Genomic DNA, 18,008 nt, shown 5'->3' with positions numbered 1-18,008 from the left:
AGTTGATTCGAATCAAACTAAGTCAAAAGTTCGAGCTCATTTCAAGTAATAAGTTCGAGCTTTCAAATTCCTGGGTTTGTATGCCTTTGGGACTCAATGATGGTGCACAATTCTCTTGTACATTCTTATGTATTTTTGTTATTAATTTTGTTTTTTCTAAAATCTTATTTACAGACTTATGTCAAAAAAAAAAAAAATCTTATTTACAGATATCAGATATCAAATTCTTGTTTATTAAAACCATTTATCAATAAAACCTTAAACCTCTTAGTTAGTACTCTTTTGCTAGATAGAAAATCAGACCAAAAGAGGGGGTGATTATTAATCTAGTGGGATATCTTGTCCTTTTTGCGGAGACATGATTGAGTCGGTTTCTTAGCTTTTTGTCACGTGCAGTTAGTTTTATCTGGTTGAGTTGGCAAACAGTTCTTTCTAGTGATCATAGGTTTCTTTTTTAGTCATTGCTTTATGTGATAGAGCCAAGTCTAAGGATGGTTTTGTTATGATGTAACACGTAGGCTGGACCATTTGAAGAGTCCATCGTGATGCTATCTTTAATGGTGTTACAAGAACAGTGTAAGAGGTGGAGGAGAAGAGTTATTTTGGTCTGAAAATGGTTTCTAGTTAGATCACAAATGAATTCGTGCACACACTATTTCAAAACCCTATCCTCTTCATTAATTAATTGTGGATCGAGTGTTCGCCTTAATTTTGAGAGAGGTTTTGGTTTATGGTTTTTGTTGTTCTGGCGGTTGATCCTAATCTGTTAATGATGGTTCTGGATGTAAGAGCTCTAACCTGAATCTTAAGGACTCGTTTTTAGTTGCCTGACCTTTTGTTTGATTTACTTTTATGTTGATTGTGGTGTTTTCTTATGCTTTTATTTGCTTTTTGTTTGATTTGCTAATATGTTCGGTTCTGGTGGTCTTTTCTTGTTGTATTTTTATTTGTTTATTTGACAGTCCTCTAGATATTTAGTGTGCTCGAGTATTTTTATAATTTTCACGTAATATATTAATATATTATTTTATCATTAATTCACTAATGGAGCTTTATCTCACTAATTTAACTACCAACTAACATATAATATAATTTATATAGTAAAAAATGATTACCTCCTAACTAACAAATAGAACTACCAACTAACATATCGTATAATTTATATAGTAAAAAAATTATTACCTCCTAACTAACAAACAGTCTTGCTAAAATGCTAATTGGCATTATTCAAATCAAATGCACCTTTCACTATCTGGACTATGAATATTGGTTCCATCAATGGAAAGGGAAAGTAGAACCAGCTCACCAATTTGGAACACTTTTTTTTGTCAATGTAATTTCAACTTTAGAGAATTCAATCATCAAGACTACGATACTATGTTCACAATTTTCTGCTGTTAAAAAAGCAAAATTTAGGTTTATATTAGTAAGAAAGTTAAGAGTACAATTTAATATTTGCCACTCATTACTTGAAGTGAATGGAAAATGTGATCTATAATGTCATTTAAAAAATATTCATAAGATGGCTTGACTTGTTCACATGCTAACAGTATAAACATACTTAGTCTCTCAAATATCAAAAAATAATTTGTATACAATATATTAATATGTCGAGATAGTCTGTAGTATCAATCTCGTTAATTCAACTAAGTTAATAGTTGCAAAAACATTTGCAAAGATGTGAGCTCAAAGACATGAACTCGAATCCACAACATCCAACTTATTTATTTTTGAAAGATGAAATTTTAACTATTAAACTAATAAAAGACTAATTTCATTTAGTGTGTATATATATATATATATATATATATATATATATATATATATATATATATATATATATATATATATATATATATATATATATATATATATATATATATATATGCACTGTATATTCATATAGTTTAGTAACTAAATTGACAGTTTCCTAACATCTGTATGAGCAAAGTAATCTTATTCCAATTTGAACTCTTTGCATCCACTTTACACATTCACACACACAAAATTATATATTATATATATATCACTAAGGATTAAGAAGTATAATCATATATTCGTTCTTCCATACTATGGAAGATAATTTACAACATGGACGTCAGAGAAAAGTGCCCAAAGCACTTGGTATTTTTCTGAGGTGCTTTTCTGCCACTGCTAGAAAAGAGCAGGAGCAATTGGTACATGATCATGTTGACAACAACACAGAAGAGATCATAAGAAGAAGAAGCAGAGTGGCTTCCACAACAGCCGTCGATGAAAAACCTCTTGGCAAAATTGCAGATGCGTTCAAAGAGCTCGCAGACATTGTCATCTCCGAAAATGTGGTTGAGGTTGCTGCTTTTTCCCGGGCGTGTGCTTTTGTGGCTCCCCTTTTTGGCAGCATTGGCTTTCACTTCAAGTTCATTGAGATGGATTACCTCACCAAGGTAAGTGACCAATAAACTACTTCTTTATTAGTTTAACATATATGTGATCTCATTTGTTGATATCCACAAACCTGTGAAGCACTAACACATAAACATGGATAATAACAGGTCAATGACATAGCAGAGGCATCAAAGTCTTTCAAGACATTACAATCTATGGTTGATCATGATGTACAAACTAATTCTGTGAGAATACAAGGAAGCCATTCCAGAAATCTTTTGAAGATAAAACGGGGACTTGAATTTCTCAAGGTGCTATTTGAACAAGTTCTACTCACAGAGTATGTGCACCTTGTTCATTTGCTACTTTACCATTTACTGTGTACTATTAGTGTTTGATTTGATATATGCTTTTCATATTTTGGTAGAAGAGATCCAAAGCATGTTACTATCACCCTTAATTGATGTTTAAACACAGTGCCAGATAACAATGATTAAACAAAACAAAAAAATTCATTGCATAATAACAAAAGCTTCAATTCTGCTGTAATTTGGAGAATCTTACAGATTATCTTTGAACGTGAGATTTGATCTATATTTGGTGAGCTACAAGACTCATCTCAGAGGAATAAAAATAAATAAAAAAAGTGAAAGTGGAACACTGTATGACAGAAAAAGACCCCCACTTACAATTCTAAAATGTTAGTGCAAAGTGTGGCTGGGTGGAGAAAGTGTATGTGGACAGTGGACTAATAGTGATTTTAGGGTCAACAACCTCAACAATATAGTCTTTTTTGTTTAGTTTGGTAGTACTTAGCAGTTATAGTAAATAATGTTCCGATCTGTGTTTTGACAGGGGAAATTCTATGAGAGATGCGGTTTCTAAGGCTTACACGCAAATATTTAATTCATATCATGGCTGGGCTCTCAGAAAAGCCGTTTCTGTAAGATTAAATTACATTCCTACGAAGCAGCAGCTATATAGGAAACTCGGTGAAGATGGTAAGTATAGCATAATATTTGCTACAATCAGTTTATATATGTATTTAAGGCTTACAACTTTAACTATTGTAGTTATGATGTTAACAATATTTTTGTTATTCTTCAATGTGTTACACTAGAGTCTGCGGCAAAGGTCTTGATGGAAACTTATATATCAGCATCCCCGCCTCTAATCCAATATATTGAGAAGATCTTTCTCGAAAGAGAATTGGGTATAGATTGGTGAACCTTCTAAATGGATGTGTTTTGATTGATTTGGATACATGTAATAGATAACTGTTATAGTTTGGAATCTTTTATACACAATAATTATTTTGGTTTGTGACAATAATTTTTGCCGTAATTGAGCAACATTTTTTGTTCAAAGGGAAAATAAATCTCCTAAATACAGTGAAGGAGATAGAAGAAAAGTCAAAGAAATGTGAATTTTAGGTTTGGTCTAAATAAGCACCTAGTATGCATAAAAAGATAGAAAAGAAAAGAAAAAAAAAAAAACCATTTCAGGACCAATTTCTTCCTCATTCAATACTTAATGTTGACTGAGGACTCAAATAGGATTGTATACTTGGGGTACAAGCTTGGAAAGCTTACATGTAAAAACCAAGAAAAATTTGTCCTCTCCTTTTCTCCAATACTAGGTTTTTCCTTTTCCTATTCATGTAAGAATGAAGAATTATATTTACAACTTTTCTATGATGACCTAGTATGAGCTTGCTAACAGAACCTATTACGAATTAAATCATCAGAATCTATATGAGAATCATAAGAGAAAGAAAACATACTCTTTTCATTGAACTACCATGATTCAAGTCACAAATCCCATTGCAGAAAAACTTGAGTATGTTGCCCAACCTACAAGAGTGTCAAAGCGCACCAAATGACTATAATCATATATCTTCTTCACCTCAATAACACAGCTACGATAGCTTTGGACAAAGAATCTTCAGAAGGCCTAATAAAAAGGAATTTCTGCCTAATGAATGTATAACAAAGTTTTCTATATCATCACAAAGGGCTAACAACCCATCCTGTAATTGGATTCTGTCTGCGAACTCTCAACTTCCCGTGTCTTCCACTTTGCAATCGCTCAAGCACTGCATATGTTATTGAATCTGGTGTCAGCCCTTGTTGCTTAAGTTTTGCATAAAGGTCCACTGCCTCGGCAGTTCGTCCAGACCTTTCAAGACAATCAAGTAAAATATTATACGTTACTAAGTTAGGAGAGCATTCTTCAGCAATCATTTCTTCGAACAAGCTACACGCCATCTCAACTTTATCAGTCTTGCCAAAGCACTCAATAAGTGTACTATAAGTTACAACATCAGGGTTTAATCCTTTCTCTTGCATCTCTTTGAATCTCATGTGAGCTTCATCAACATCTCCATTCTTTCCGAGGCAGTTGATCAAACTGTTATAGGAAATGACATCGGGATCACAATTACTATACTCTAGCTCTTCGAAAATTTTAATAGCACTGTCAACTCTTCCAGCTCTCCCGTAGCTGGAAATCAGAATATTGTATGTAAATATGTCCGGTGGAGGGCCGTCCCGTTTCATCTTTTCATAAAGGTCATGGATATGCGCTACTTGTTTCAACTTGCCAAGAGCTGTGAATACTGTATTATACATGATAGTATCACTGGTTATACACTTTTCGTGAAATCTATTAAGAAGATCTATTGCTTCTGTCATTTTACCACTACTGCACAAACTCTCCAGCATGGACATGTAAGCATCTTTATCACCCTTGTCATGGAAGTTCCACATGTTGCAAAATAGCCTATGTGCTTCAGAGGAATGACCCAATTTGCTTAATGTCCTTACAAAATAAGCATATATCTGCTTATTCATATATTTTTTTGATATCTCCACAATATAGTCAAGCTTATGAAGCTGTCCTTCAGCAACCAAAACATTCAAAAGCACACTGTACGTAAATTCATTAGGCTGACAATCATTCTCCACCATTTTTGAGAATAGAAGGACAGCCTTGTCTGCCATACGCCCCTTGGCAAGTGCCTCAATCATAGTATTATAAGCAATCAAATTTGGAGTTAATCCCTTTTCTAACATCACCTGAAAGAGTGCTAGCGCCTCGTTTGTTTTGCCGGATTTCCCAGTCATTCTGATCATAATGGTGTACGTGATCGTATCAGGCTCACAATGCCTTCGCTTCATGTCCTCAAAAACTTTATATGCTTGATCCACCTGCCGAAATATTGAAATACACTAACTGTTAAACAGGATCAATAAAAGTAAGCTGTACTTCTCAAACACAATTTACAAAACCACTAAAGCTCAATTAGACGTTCATCAATCTATTCATACTAATTTCACTCGAATTTGCAGGAAAACTTTACAGCCATATAAGTAATTATGTATGTATAATAATTCCAGAAAAAGACACTACAACAACAACCAAGCCTTAACCCACTAAGTGGAATTGGCTACATGGATCAACTCCCGCCATAATTTCTTTCGAAGATAATGTTTCTATCCAAATTGTTAATCTAGAGATCTTTCTTAATAACTTCTCTTATAGATTTTTTAGGTCTACCTCTATTTTTAGTTGTTTGACTTCTCTCCATCCGATCTACTCTCCTAACCACAGAATCTACGACTCTTCTATCTACATGCTCAAATCATCTAAGTCTGTTACTGAAGGCTTATGAAAACAAGCTTAAAATAGTATCATAAGCTATTTTTCAACATTTCCGAACATTTCACATGCGCCCATGTAATAAGATAAATTAAAATAAGCTTATCAAAATGCCTTGTTACACAAATGCATATATCAAGATAATCCCAAGTCCAAGACCCAACACAACTTCTCTAAATGCACCTCTAAATAATCAAACATTATCCAAAAGGGTGCAAGAATCTTCACTTATCTCTCTTAAAAACATGCATTGCATTGTATTGTAATGAATCTAACAAATTCAAAACAAAGACAGAAAAAGCAGCAAAGCAAGTAAGGTATGAAAGAAACACAGAAACCTTATTGTCCTTAGCCAAAGCATCCAAAAGCATGTTATAGGCAAAAATATCCAAGTGATAACCATGTCTCAACATATCCAAATAAACACGAAACGCCTTATCAGAATCCCTTAACCTTAAATAAGCTTGAAGCAAACACTTATAAGTATAAGCATTAAGCCTAAGCTCCCATTTCTTAACCAACCCAACACAACGTTCCAAATCACCAAAAAATCCAATCAGAATATTAACGGTGGAGATGGAGCCACGCAAGCCGCGCCGCTCCATATCATCGAGAAGCGATTCGGTCTGCTCGAATCGAAGCGGTGAAGACGAGAGGGAGAGAATGAGGAACATTCGGTTATAAGTGAAGGAGTCATGACGGAAGTTGGGGGAAAGGGAGGGGCAAAAGTGGAAGAATTTGAGAGCGAGGGAAGGGTTTTTGAGGGATTTGAGAATTTCGGAAGCTTCTAGAGGGGTTAGGGAGATGGAGAGAGATTGGAGATATTCGGAGAGGTCGGAGAAGGGGTCGTGGAGGGGGGTTTGTTTGGTGGGATGGGGGTTTGTGGTGGAGAGGAGGATTTGGGTGGCTTTGCAGACGAGGTCATGGCGGGGGAGGGAGTAGCCGCGGGTGTCGGAGGGGAGGGGTGGCGGTGGGGTTACTTCGGCGGCTAGGGAACGGCCGGTGGGGGAGGTGGAGGTGATTTTGGCGGTGTATTTGGTGGCGAAGTGGCGGAGGGAAGTGAAGTGGAATGGTTTCATTGGTTTCGGTTGGAGTCTAGTTCTCCATCGAACAGCTTTCAGTGCTCTGCTTGCTAAGAGAGTCAAGTGTAAAATGAGAATTTCAAATTTTATTTTGGAGAGAAACTACAAAGGGGTAAAGTTACAATTTTTTTTTTTTTTAAAGTTGTTGATTTATAAATTATCAACAACTTGTTTACAAATAAATGTTGTTGCTAGGGATTGAACCCTGAACTGTTTATTTCCTATATCTCCGTTTTTATTATGAATTTTTTATAAGATGGGTAGGTTTGAAAGAAGTTGGTTGCTTTGCAAAGGTATTGTTTTTTTTACGGAAGTTCAAAGGAGGTATTTAAATTGTTTGGGTTAAATGAAAGGATGTGTGTAAAACTAAAAGGCTAAGAGGTTTAGGTGTCAAGAATCTTAGATTAGGTAAACTAGCACTTCTTATTAAGTGGAAGTGGAAAATTTTTTAGGTTTCATCGTCGCTTTGAAGTGAAGAGATATATGTAAGGTGGTGATGTTACTTTGGAGAGATATATCACATTCACCGCTTAAAAAAAAGCCGTGTGGTTTGATTAGTTTTTAAAAAAAAAACAAATCAAATCAAAGTGGATTGAGTTGGTTTGATTCGGTTAGCAATTTTCTATTGGACCGTTTCGAAAAACACCCCTAATGCAAGGCAAGATACGGGTCTCAAAGGTTAGGTTTCTCTTTTGGGGCAATGAAGGGGGTTTGGAAGGTGTCTCAATGGTGGAAAGATGTTTCACTTATTGGGTCTCCACCGGATCAGATGTATGACTAATTTGTTTCCTTCTGTGTGAGGAAGGTTGTGGATGGTCTGAAGATTAGGTTCTGGCATGATGTTTGGGTTGGGACTAGTCCTTTGTGTGCGTTTTTTTAGAGACTTTTCCTGATATCAAATTTGAAGTCTCGGTTAATGGGTTCTTTGGGTGCTTAGGAAGATGATTTTTGAGTTTGGAGCTTTAGTTAGAGACAAGCTTTCCTAATTTGGGAGGAGGAGCTCTTTGAGCGTTTGCTTGTTCATATCACAGATATAGTTAAAAGTGACAAGGTAGATGCTTGGGTTTGGAATCCTAACTTAACTGGAGGTTTTTCAGTTGGATTAGTTTATGTCAGCCTGTTGGTTCTAACAGACGTCAGAAAAGATATATTTGAGAGGGTGGTGAGGGGCTGTCTAGGGTTGGGGGAGTTGGATGTAGTCTAAAGTTATGGTATTCTCTTGACAGTTGACTCAAAATAGTTTGCCAACTAGGCAAAATCTTCTTAGGTGACAAATAATGTTGGATCCTAGTAATGGGGTGCACTTTGTGTTTTGGGAAAGTGGAGTCGGAGGACCATCTCTTTATTTTGTGTGAGATAACTTCAACCATTTGATATATAGTTTTCAAGTGGATAGGGCGGTCGAGGCTTTGCCACGTTCAATCCCAAGAGTTTTTGAGTTGTTTTAGGATATGGATTGATATGTCATTCTTTGATATGGACTATTTAAAAAATTGAGAAACAGAGTTATTTTTTTTTAAAGAAACGGTTAATCACTGGATGTCTATGATAATTAACTTGGCGTGAAAGTGAATTTGTGTTCATGCTTCGGGTGTTTCCATTTCTCTTTGCATTTAAATGTGTGCTAAATGACTAGTTGTCATCATTTAATTTTGTGGTGATTTGATGTCTATCTTTCTCAAGTTTGCTCTCTCTCGAGAGATTTACGAGTCAAAAGATTTAAGACTTCACTAATTTTCTTGCGAGACATTTAGGGTGTTTTCTTGCTACTCTTATTAGTTTCCATCCTAATTTTTAGCCAAATTTAACTAGAAACTATTTCACTAGTAGTTCCTAAGCACTTTCGGTGCTGTTAGCTTTGTTTGTATTCTTTAACTCTTGATTCTTTTATTTTGAATATATGACCTATTAAAAAAATTAAGGTAAATTCTTAAGTATCCATGATAAGTAATCGGGTATCGGTACCTTTAGTGTAAAGTGATTTAGATTTTGAATTTATTTTAAAAGAAAATATTTGTAAAAGGTGACTTGGCGTTTAATAATAGCATTTGATTGAACAAGGGTATCAGTACCCAACTAAATTCAAGGGTACTGAAGTGTTAACCAAAAATTAAATAATTGGACAAATAGTACTAGTAAACTTCAGTTAAAGACAAATTATTCAAAGGAATTAAAGTTTACTAGTAAACTTCAGTTAAAGACAAATTATTTAAAGGAACTGAAGTTCAAATATTGAATGAAATTTAATCAAATTACATTACCCAAAGTACATGCTAGGATCTTATCTTCTAGACACCTCGAACTACATTACTCAAAGTACATGCTAGGATCTTATCTTCGAGACACCTCAAACTACATTTGCAGTCAATTAGTAACTGCAGGCACATCTTAGCCATCCATTTTTATCATCAATTAGCAATGTCTTTTATTTAATTGTTAATTTTTAAATTTGACCCATCAAAATTCAACCAAAGGTCCTTAACAAAGTGATTGTGTGACTTCAGCATCCCCTGCAGGGGATTCAGGTCCGAATTTATCATGTGTATATACTATAGTTGGAGAATATATATGTATTAAAAATTGTCGATATATGATATTCAATTTTTTATGATGAGCTTTTTAAGTTTACTTTTCCCATGAACTGGTGAAAAATAAACCATTTAGAGTCGAGATTAAAATTAAATCTATCGACAAAGCATACATCATCATCATCATCATCATCCATGGAGAAGAGCAAGATCCCTGTAAATTGCTATTTCTTGCATTTGATAAAGTAAAAGCTGCACAGAATTTAGAAATAGGAAGACCCGAGAATGACCGTTTCTCAAATTTTATTATTTTACAATAGTATTATTGAATATGCCAATCAAAATGTTGTACACTTTATTGGAAATGGCCGGCACAATCACAACTATCCAAGTCCTGAATAAGAGGCACAACATCCATCCTTCACATATATATAATAACCCCTCATTTTGATGACCTAAATCCTAATTGAACAAGTTTCTGATACATAAATATAAGAAACTGACTACACCGATCCATTAACAACAAATAATATAATAATGCACACAAACTAGAGGCATTTAGAGAGAAAAAAATCAATCAAAAGGTTCAACAGAAGCCCGGTCCTCCCTGGTTTGGCAAAAAGATTTGTGCCGTTTGTTTGCTTCCATGCTTAATCAAGCTTGACATTAGAATAGAGAAGTGTGTCCCTTGTGATTGGCATATACAAGAGGTAACATGTCTGCCAGAAGAAAAAAAAGAATTAGTAAATGTTTATGATCATGCATCAATTACCAACACTTTTACTAAAACTTATCACCATTGCATCAGAAATACCAAAAATCTAACCACTGATTCTAATGCTAGTATCCATTATCCAAACATTCATACATTGCACCAAATTAAACGTTACAATTTACGTCCCAAATAAATTTTAAAATTGTTACTAAGAAAAGGTACTGCCCTGCTGCACAGAAAATTGTATTCCAAGTTCCAAATATTTAGCTAGATTTTAACGACTAATATGTCTAGCTACATAGAAAATCGTTTCTTTCGTATTTTTAATTAACATGATATTAATAGTATGAGTTCTTCATCAGACACTTACCCCCATAAGAGTTGAAACAAGCAAAAGAATTCCTGTTATCCAGGCAAGGGTTATCCTAACCAGTGCCACTTCTGCAAAAGTTGTATTCAGTGCATTTTCTTCTTCCAACCATCGTGCCTTATGGTAGTCAGAAGGAGTAAAGATCGCATTAAATGTCTTGCCAGACTCTTGAGGAGTGGCAGTTTGACAATAGATAATTCCAACAATTTGACCTGCTCAACCATTGATCATTAAAAGGTTCAACAAAAGCAAATGAACTTTTCAGACAAATAATTGACATCTAAAGAACAAATAATCAGCTGAGTTTGGTACAGTCATTTGACTAAGATATTTTTACTAAAGCAAATACTACTTCCATCCCTAAATATAAAACCCTTATGAGTAAATCACAGGAATTTAAAAAGTTGGTTGTTTTATTAAATTTGTGGACAATTGGTTTTGTTTTACAAATTTACCCTTCAATAGAGAGAATTATTTAATATCTTCACAAGAGTATTTACTATGACTGCAAAAGAAAAGTAAAATAATTAGGGGTATTTTGGTAAAGAAATATTAATGCAGTTGAAAATTAAAAGAGATCATATAAACTGGACAGAAAAAACTCAAGAGGGTCCTATATATTTAGGGATGGAGGTAGTAACTTCCCAAGTTCCAATCTTTTAAGAAAAAACATCAAGTAAGCCTGACAAAATTTGACCTTTGTATGCTTCTTGCAATGAGCCAAATATCTTGGTCAAAGTCACAAGTAGCAACTCATCTCCATGCTGAGCAATACTTTCAGCTTCACCTTGCTCTTGCAAAACCTGCATCATATTGGTTGGTAGTGTATGAAAGAATTGTTTCTCTTTAAATTTGCATTCATATTTTATATGCCTTCCTATGTTACACACAAGTAAATAACGTATCAATCATGTATTGAAAAGAAAGTTGCTTGAGATTGACTCTTCATACAAAATTTCTGAGGCACAATTTTTTTTTTCCAATCAACTACAACTTAATAAAATTAATAGCCTACCAAAACATGCTCTGAGGCGCAAATTTAAATTGAGAAAGAACAGAAGAAAGATAATCAACTTAGCACTTCAGATGGCTCATGTTCACGTCAGCATAGTTTCCCCATCACAAAAGGAAAATTATCTTCTTTCCATATTTTCCTTTTAAATTGAAAAAACACTTCAATTTTATAGGATTTCAAAAAAAACCAAGAACTGAATCGAACTTGAAATAACCAAACAGTTATGTTTGGTTAGTGAACCAAACCATAATGCATAAAGAGTTCAAGAACTGAACTAAAACTGAAACCGAACCGAACTGAAATTGAAGCCGAACCGAACCAGAATTGAAAATGAAAAATACTTAAAATAAGTTAAATTTTAAATTAAAAAAATGAAAAATAGCTTAACGGTTCGGCTCTTTAATAAACAGTTCGGTTTGGAAAAAATTGTCTTCTAATGGTTTGTTACAGTTCGGCATTTTGAAGTTGTATACCAAACTAATGATTTTGGTTTGGTTCGGTTCTTAGTAAATTGAAACGGTTCGGTTCAGTTCGAGTGAATTTTTACTATGATTTGGTTTGGTTCAGTTTTCTCACAAACTGTACCATGAACAACCCTAAAGCTGACCATACATGGGAGAGTGGGTGGTTATTATTTGGAAGAGTTGCATGCTGCAGCTGCATTCTTGTGCTTCAGTACAACCTTCTCTCGTAGCAATAAGCATTTTCTTAGTCCTTCAATTTGCTTCGGAATAGATTAACTATCTTAATATAGCTTAACTATCTTAATAAGCAACTTTCAATTGTGCAGTCTTGCTTACTCTGTAGTTTGCTTTCTACATCTGTTTTACTTTAGTTATTTTTCTTGTTCGTGAGGATACGCTACATTCTTCTCAGTTGCATTTACTTTATTTTAATAATACCTTATTTATCTACAAGCCAAAATTATCATCTTCATTGTATACCTATTGTGTCTTAGCTTTCAATCTCTATACACCAATATAAAATCCTTCATTTGTTGATCAATCTTTATTCTAGTTAAAATCATTCTCTTGTTTACTCAATTATGTCTTGTTTTGACGAATTCTTCCCATATACCAAAAGAAAGGTTCCTAAGCTACATTTATGTCAAATAATAACTCTTGGATTCAGTAAACAGACTATGTCCAGTTTTTCTTTTTTTGAATTTTTAAAATAGGTAAAAAAGAATAATAAGAGGGAGAAAGAACGTTGCACACCTTAATGCCATTGAAGCTTCCTGTTAACAACTCAGCTGGAATTGGTGTACTCTGCGATATTTCATGATGCATCTGAATTGCTCTTTTGACATTTTGAGCGAGAGACAAAAGACCTATCACAAACTTTCTTTCTTCTTTCTGCAAATATAAGCACATAAGCCTCCCAATCAGTCCTAACAAACAAATACACATATAAGTAGAAAACCATGCCTTCAAATAATCCTTATCATACCTTAGACATATGGAGATTCACTAAGGCACTATTTGCCAAAGGAATGGTAAGCACTCCATTGACTGGCTCTAGGGCATCAGGGGCATATGATCCACCTATCAAAGATGACTAAAAACAACAGAGAAAAAGTCATATTCAAATATAATTTAATAGTTAACTGTTAAATAAATAGTTGAATAACATGAGTAATATGAATCAAAACTTACAAAATCGTCAATTTCTTTGTCCGTGACAACTTCCAATTGCTCATCCAACGAAAACACAGAAATGTCATTTTCACCTGCATGGTTAACAGAAAATAAACATAAAATCTTTTGCAAAAAAAAAAAAGATAAAACCAAACCTTATCAGTAGTGCCAATCACAATTTTCGTTGTATTCACCTGGAAGTTGAATGTCAACTTTATCTGAACCAATAAAATTTGCATCCCACGATGACTTGCTGAACATTGCATTATCCTGGGCAATGCTTTCAAGACCTGCATCCAAATCACAACTATTATTTAAAGAAAGAGAACATATTATAGAAACTGATCATTATGCTCAAAAGAAGGCCAGAAACCTTTGATTCCATTCACTTCAAGCAGAAACACAGCACGGGGCCTATTGAATGGATTAGGAACCAAAACCTCATTCAACTGCAGAAAACAATACATTACCACTTATCAAATCTACATGACAGAAGTGTGATACAACATAAGTAAGGTAGTAAAAACTGATGGTCAATAATGATTTCAAGAACCTTGGATGAGCTGGAGGCTGAAAGAGTGGAAGGAGGTGCAAAACCGAGCAAGATTGGCACAGCAGCCCCAACTTCTTGAAGCGAAATTGAAGGATTCTGCAAAGTGAAATGCCACCATCCAGTGAGATCATTATTTTTTTTATTTTTACAATGACAACAGAGTGTGGCCTCATTAGCAGAAACAGAGGGAACACAAAAGGGATGACATGATGAAAATATTTAACCTTCAAAGTCAAACCAATATTATGAAATTTAATAAGAGGATGGGAAAATGGTTAGGGAAGTTAAAGCATGAAATTTATTAAGAGGATGGGAAATGGTTAGGGAAGTTAAAGCAGCTGGCTAGTTGGTTAGTTAGACAGGGTTAGATATACAGATAATAACTTTTGATCCTTTCTAGCAATTCCCCTTTTTATTTCAGAGTTTCTAACAATTAGTCTCTTCCAAATTGAACAAAGCAAAAAAGAAAATTAAAATATAAACTTTCAGCAAGTTAAATTAAAAAACCTCCATTCCTAAATATCATTTAGTTATGATTGAATACGCCGTTCTACAGATAAGTTTCTGTTATAATCAATCATTCATATCAACAGAAACAAGAGAAGAAAATAAATCTTCTACTTACTTATTATCATTCTCAAGTGATATTTACTTAGTTGTCTTATTACAAATTTATTTCTTGACTATTATCGTCCGCTAACAACAACTTATTGCACTGGAAATGAAAATGTTGCAATTCAGTTATTGCATCTATCCAATTTTTCCCCCAATCATCAACTGCCACTTCTTCCAACATTTCAAACACTAACGACTACGCAAGAGGTTTAATCCAAACGATTATTCATAAGATTTCATACTAGATTTTGATTTCATTATTATCTTCTTAACTTTCCATACCTCAATTTCTTATGACAAACCATAACGTTCGATGAAATGCAAATTCAATTAAAGTACCAAAAATTCGAATCGATCAGCGACATATCGAATAGCGATAACATAAGATGCAGCGATGATAAAAAAAAAGCAGAAGGAGAATTATAAGATAAACCTCGTGATTGGATGATCTAGCGCGAAGGAATTGATGAGTGGAGCTATCGATGAAGAAGACGGAACCAGAAGCCTCGCCCTGAGAAAATCAAACAAAAGAGAAATCGTTAGATCGGAATCGGAATCGTAATCAAATGTGCAATGAATTGAAAGAGAGTTGAGATAGAGAGAGAAAACGAACCCTAATTTGAGGGGAGAGGAAAGAGAAGAAGAGGAGGGTACAAATGACGGAAACGGGAAACTCCATCTGAGAGAGAGATCTGGTGGTTCCACTTCAGCTACGTGCTTCGTTGTTTTGTTCTCGGCAAAATATCAAATGCGCTTGGAAGAAACGAAAGATTATTACTCGTTTAATTGATGGTTTAAGTATGTTTTTTTTCTTATAAAAAAAAGGCATATTTTATTATTTACAAAATTATTATGTATTTAGGTTGAGTCTTGCCGTTAAAATAATATATTTTTGAATGATTATTTTATAAATATATTTAAAATATTATAAAAGTTTCTTGAAAATAAAAAAAATTTAAAATTTGATTTTTAAGTCGAGATTTTCATTATTTTTATCATTATATTTTAAAAATTTTAAAATTTATATTTAATTCTTTTATTTTAAAATTTTTTATAATTTGATAAATAAATAAATAAATAAATAAATATTTTGCAGTATTCTAAACATGTATGAAAAAAATAATTCAAAAATTTAAAAGTTAAAGGATAATTAAGCACTTTTTAAAATATCAAGGACTAAAACTGCATTCTTAAAAATTTTGTAGGGACCAAAATATATCATTTTCTTAATAGAAACTAAAAATAAAATTTGTGATATTTCTAAGGACTAAAATCATATTTAACCCTATAAACAAATAAATTTAATACTTTTTTTTATTAATACTTATTTTGATTGAGAATGTTCTTGAATTGGTAGTATTGATCTTTATACGATGATGTGAATCCACTTGTAAGGTTAGCACTACAACACTTAAATCAGTTTAGAATTCAAGATGAATTTAGTAAAAAATGATGATCAGAATAACATACTTTGACTATCTTGAGTATAACCTTTTATATGTTTTGTCGTTTTGAGTGGATCTGCAGTGGATTGGATATTGACATTTTGGATCTTTGCCCGGCAAAAAATACTTAATAATAGATATAATTAGGGGTGGCAAAATGGACTCGACCCGTTGGGCATGCTCGTATTGCCTGCACTTTTCTACGAGGTCGGGCAAGATTTTAGGCTCACAACTTCTATTATGCTCAAGCTTTGCTAGGTTTACACTACTTTATTACACCGTATAAAAATTAGACCGTATGTGTATAGTTGTTTTATTGCTGCACAAATTCCCAAATGGTATAATTAATCATTAGAAAAATGAAAAGTATATATTTATAGTATAAAGTACGGTGTGGGTGTAAAATACTCCCTCCGTCCCATATTATAAGCAAAAATCACCTTTTCAGATTCATTGAATAATTAATGTATCTAGACTATATATAGTCTAGATACATTAATTATTCAATGAATCTGAAAAGGTGATTTTTGCTTATAATATGGGACGGAGGGAGTATAGTGTAAGAGAAGCATTTCTCATTATGCTCGCTCCTCCCTGCCCTGTTTTTTTGCGGACACAAGCATTTACATACAATTTTACTTTTTTAGGACTAAAAGGTGCAAAGCCTGCAGGAATTCTCCTCCCTGTCCTCACTTTTTGGGAGGACGGGGTCCGCCCTCTCATGACCACACCATTACTGCCAATTTCTTTTCCCCGTCATATACACACTTTCTATTCATCTAGTTTTTCAAAGCGGCAAAGTTGGCGTCGGAGATCTACTGCCAAAAGCTCCATTTTGTTTTGCTTTCAAGATTATTCACAGGTTTTAGCAATTACTTTGTGAGATTTATGAGCCTTCATGGGTCCTCTTCTTTGTGGGTGAGCCTTTTATTCTAATAATTTGATGATCTAAATCTTTGATGTTTTGATTATGTAAAAATGGTTTATTTTTCAAGTGTATTCTAAAATAAAACCCCCCAATTTCATTTCAAATTATAAAATAACGTATTGTTTGCATTGAGTCAATTTTTGGGATTCTAAATATTCTGATGAAATTTTCAGAAGTTTTTTGTTTAAAAGCTTAAAGTTTGATTTAGATGATGTAAAGGGAATGGCGGCATGGAAGGTAAGTTTTTCGATCTTGAAGTTAGTATTGAATTTGACTCTTCTTATGTTGCTTAAATTTCTTAAATTTATGGTGATAATTTTTCGGTTTCAGTGGCTCCATCTTATCTAAATTGAATTGGAGAGTGATAAAAATTGCGTATTTCATAAAAAAAAAAGTATTAGTATTAAATTTAGGTGAACACTCTGGTACTCTTGAGTTTAGTTAGATATCGATACTCCCGTCTAATCAAATAATGAAATTTAATGTCACATCACTTTTTTATTTTATTTTAAAATAAATTAAAATTAAAATACAATTTGCACTAAAAGTACTGATACCTTAAAATTATTGTTGTGGTGCTGGTTAATAATTAATGTTCTATTATATGAAATTGAAAACAATTTTGCATATACAAGCTAATACTACATTTCAAGTCATGGAGCCATTGCAATCTTTACATTGCTTTTATTAAGACAACCTACATTTCTACCATTAAAATTTGTACTTTTTTCTCTTCTTTATAGTATGAATTTAGACATAAGGAAAGTTAGTTGTGGATGGCTAAATCAGGATAAATTTGTGCTTTTTTCTCTTATATTTTAATACTTTTTTCCACGGATTAGAATCACCTACTGATGATAGACGTTCATCTGAGTCTAACTACTGTATTGCAGATAATGGATCCACAAAGACAAATTAGACTTTGCTATGAATTAGTAAGATTATGAATTTTCTTATGTATTTTTGGCATAATGATTATTATTATAAGATTAGGATTTGATTTATTTTCGATTTTTTGTACTACATCACATGATTATGGAACTCGTATTTTTCTGATATTATGATGCTCATTTAATATTAAATATTTTTTATT

The 18,008-nt window shown here is 33.4% G+C and overlaps 3 protein-coding genes across 4 annotated transcripts; 1 reads left to right on the top strand and 2 right to left on the bottom strand.

The window, feature by feature from the left end:
* The first annotated feature begins 2,072 nt into the window (after positions 1–2,072).
* On the top strand, positions 2,073–3,731 carry LOC131622446 (accelerated cell death 11-like). Of its 2 annotated transcripts, XM_058893475.1 has the most exons (4): positions 2,073–2,426; positions 2,535–2,707; positions 3,223–3,368; positions 3,488–3,731. In XM_058893475.1, exons 1-4 carry the CDS (start codon positions 2,073–2,075, stop codon positions 3,592–3,594), a joined length of 780 nt encoding a protein of 259 aa, XP_058749458.1. In that variant the 3' UTR covers positions 3,595–3,731. The 2 variants fall into 2 exon arrangements, with proteins under 2 accessions (XP_058749458.1, XP_058749457.1); XM_058893474.1 differs by having other exon boundaries at positions 3,223–3,663.
* Positions 3,732–3,913: 182 nt separating this feature from the next.
* On the bottom strand, positions 3,914–7,203 carry LOC131622445 (pentatricopeptide repeat-containing protein At1g51965, mitochondrial-like). Its single transcript, XM_058893473.1, has 2 exons — positions 6,366–7,203; positions 3,914–5,576 (listed from the first exon to the last, which is right to left on the bottom strand). Exons 1-2 carry the CDS (start codon positions 7,104–7,106, stop codon positions 4,374–4,376), a joined length of 1,944 nt encoding a protein of 647 aa, XP_058749456.1. The 5' UTR covers positions 7,107–7,203; the 3' UTR covers positions 3,914–4,373.
* Positions 7,204–9,899: 2,696 nt separating this feature from the next.
* On the bottom strand, positions 9,900–15,316 carry LOC131622444 (uncharacterized). The gene is made up of 11 exons (XM_058893472.1): positions 15,156–15,316; positions 14,976–15,053; positions 13,928–14,023; positions 13,748–13,823; positions 13,569–13,664; positions 13,393–13,466; positions 13,187–13,294; positions 12,955–13,092; positions 11,420–11,525; positions 10,723–10,934; positions 9,900–10,356 (listed from the first exon to the last, which is right to left on the bottom strand). Exons 1-11 carry the CDS (start codon positions 15,219–15,221, stop codon positions 10,288–10,290), a joined length of 1,119 nt encoding a protein of 372 aa, XP_058749455.1. The 5' UTR covers positions 15,222–15,316; the 3' UTR covers positions 9,900–10,287.
* Positions 15,317–18,008: the final 2,692 nt, after the last annotated feature.

The sequence above is a fragment of the Vicia villosa genome, unplaced genomic scaffold (genome assembly GCF_029867415.1).
Source record: "Vicia villosa cultivar HV-30 ecotype Madison, WI unplaced genomic scaffold, Vvil1.0 ctg.000030F_1_1, whole genome shotgun sequence".
Lineage (NCBI taxonomy): Eukaryota > Viridiplantae > Streptophyta > Magnoliopsida > Fabales > Fabaceae > Vicia > Vicia villosa.
Note: the sequence above shows the minus strand (reverse complement) of the source record. Positions and strands in the feature narration are given on the sequence as shown.

What these genes read in the sequence shown, in the direction of transcription:
- LOC131622444 (XM_058893472.1), bottom strand. Translation starts at nt 15,221, where the DNA reads ATGGAGTTTCCCGTTTCCGTCATTTGTACCCTCCTCTTCTTCTCTTTC. An exon ending in CTAGATCATCCAATCACGAG is followed by an intron (nt 14,024 to 14,975) that starts GTTTATCTTATA and finishes TTCACTTTGCAG; the next exon opens with AATCCTTCAATTTCGCTTCA. An exon ending in ACAAAGAAATTGACGATTTT is followed by an intron (nt 13,295 to 13,392) that starts GTAAGTTTTGAT and finishes TGTTGTTTTTAG; the next exon opens with TCATCTTTGATAGGTGGATC.
- LOC131622446 (XM_058893474.1), top strand. Translation starts at nt 2,073, where the DNA reads ATGGAAGATAATTTACAACATGGACGTCAGAGAAAAGTGCCCAAAGCA. An exon ending in AGATGGATTACCTCACCAAG is followed by an intron (nt 2,427 to 2,534) that starts GTAAGTGACCAA and finishes GGATAATAACAG; the next exon opens with GTCAATGACATAGCAGAGGC. An exon ending in GAACAAGTTCTACTCACAGA is followed by an intron (nt 2,708 to 3,222) that starts GTATGTGCACCT and finishes GTGTTTTGACAG; the next exon opens with GGGAAATTCTATGAGAGATG.
- LOC131622445 (XM_058893473.1), bottom strand. Translation starts at nt 7,106, where the DNA reads ATGAAACCATTCCACTTCACTTCCCTCCGCCACTTCGCCACCAAATAC. An exon ending in CTTTGGCTAAGGACAATAAG is followed by an intron (nt 5,577 to 6,365) that starts GTTTCTGTGTTT and finishes ATATTTCGGCAG; the next exon opens with GTGGATCAAGCATATAAAGT.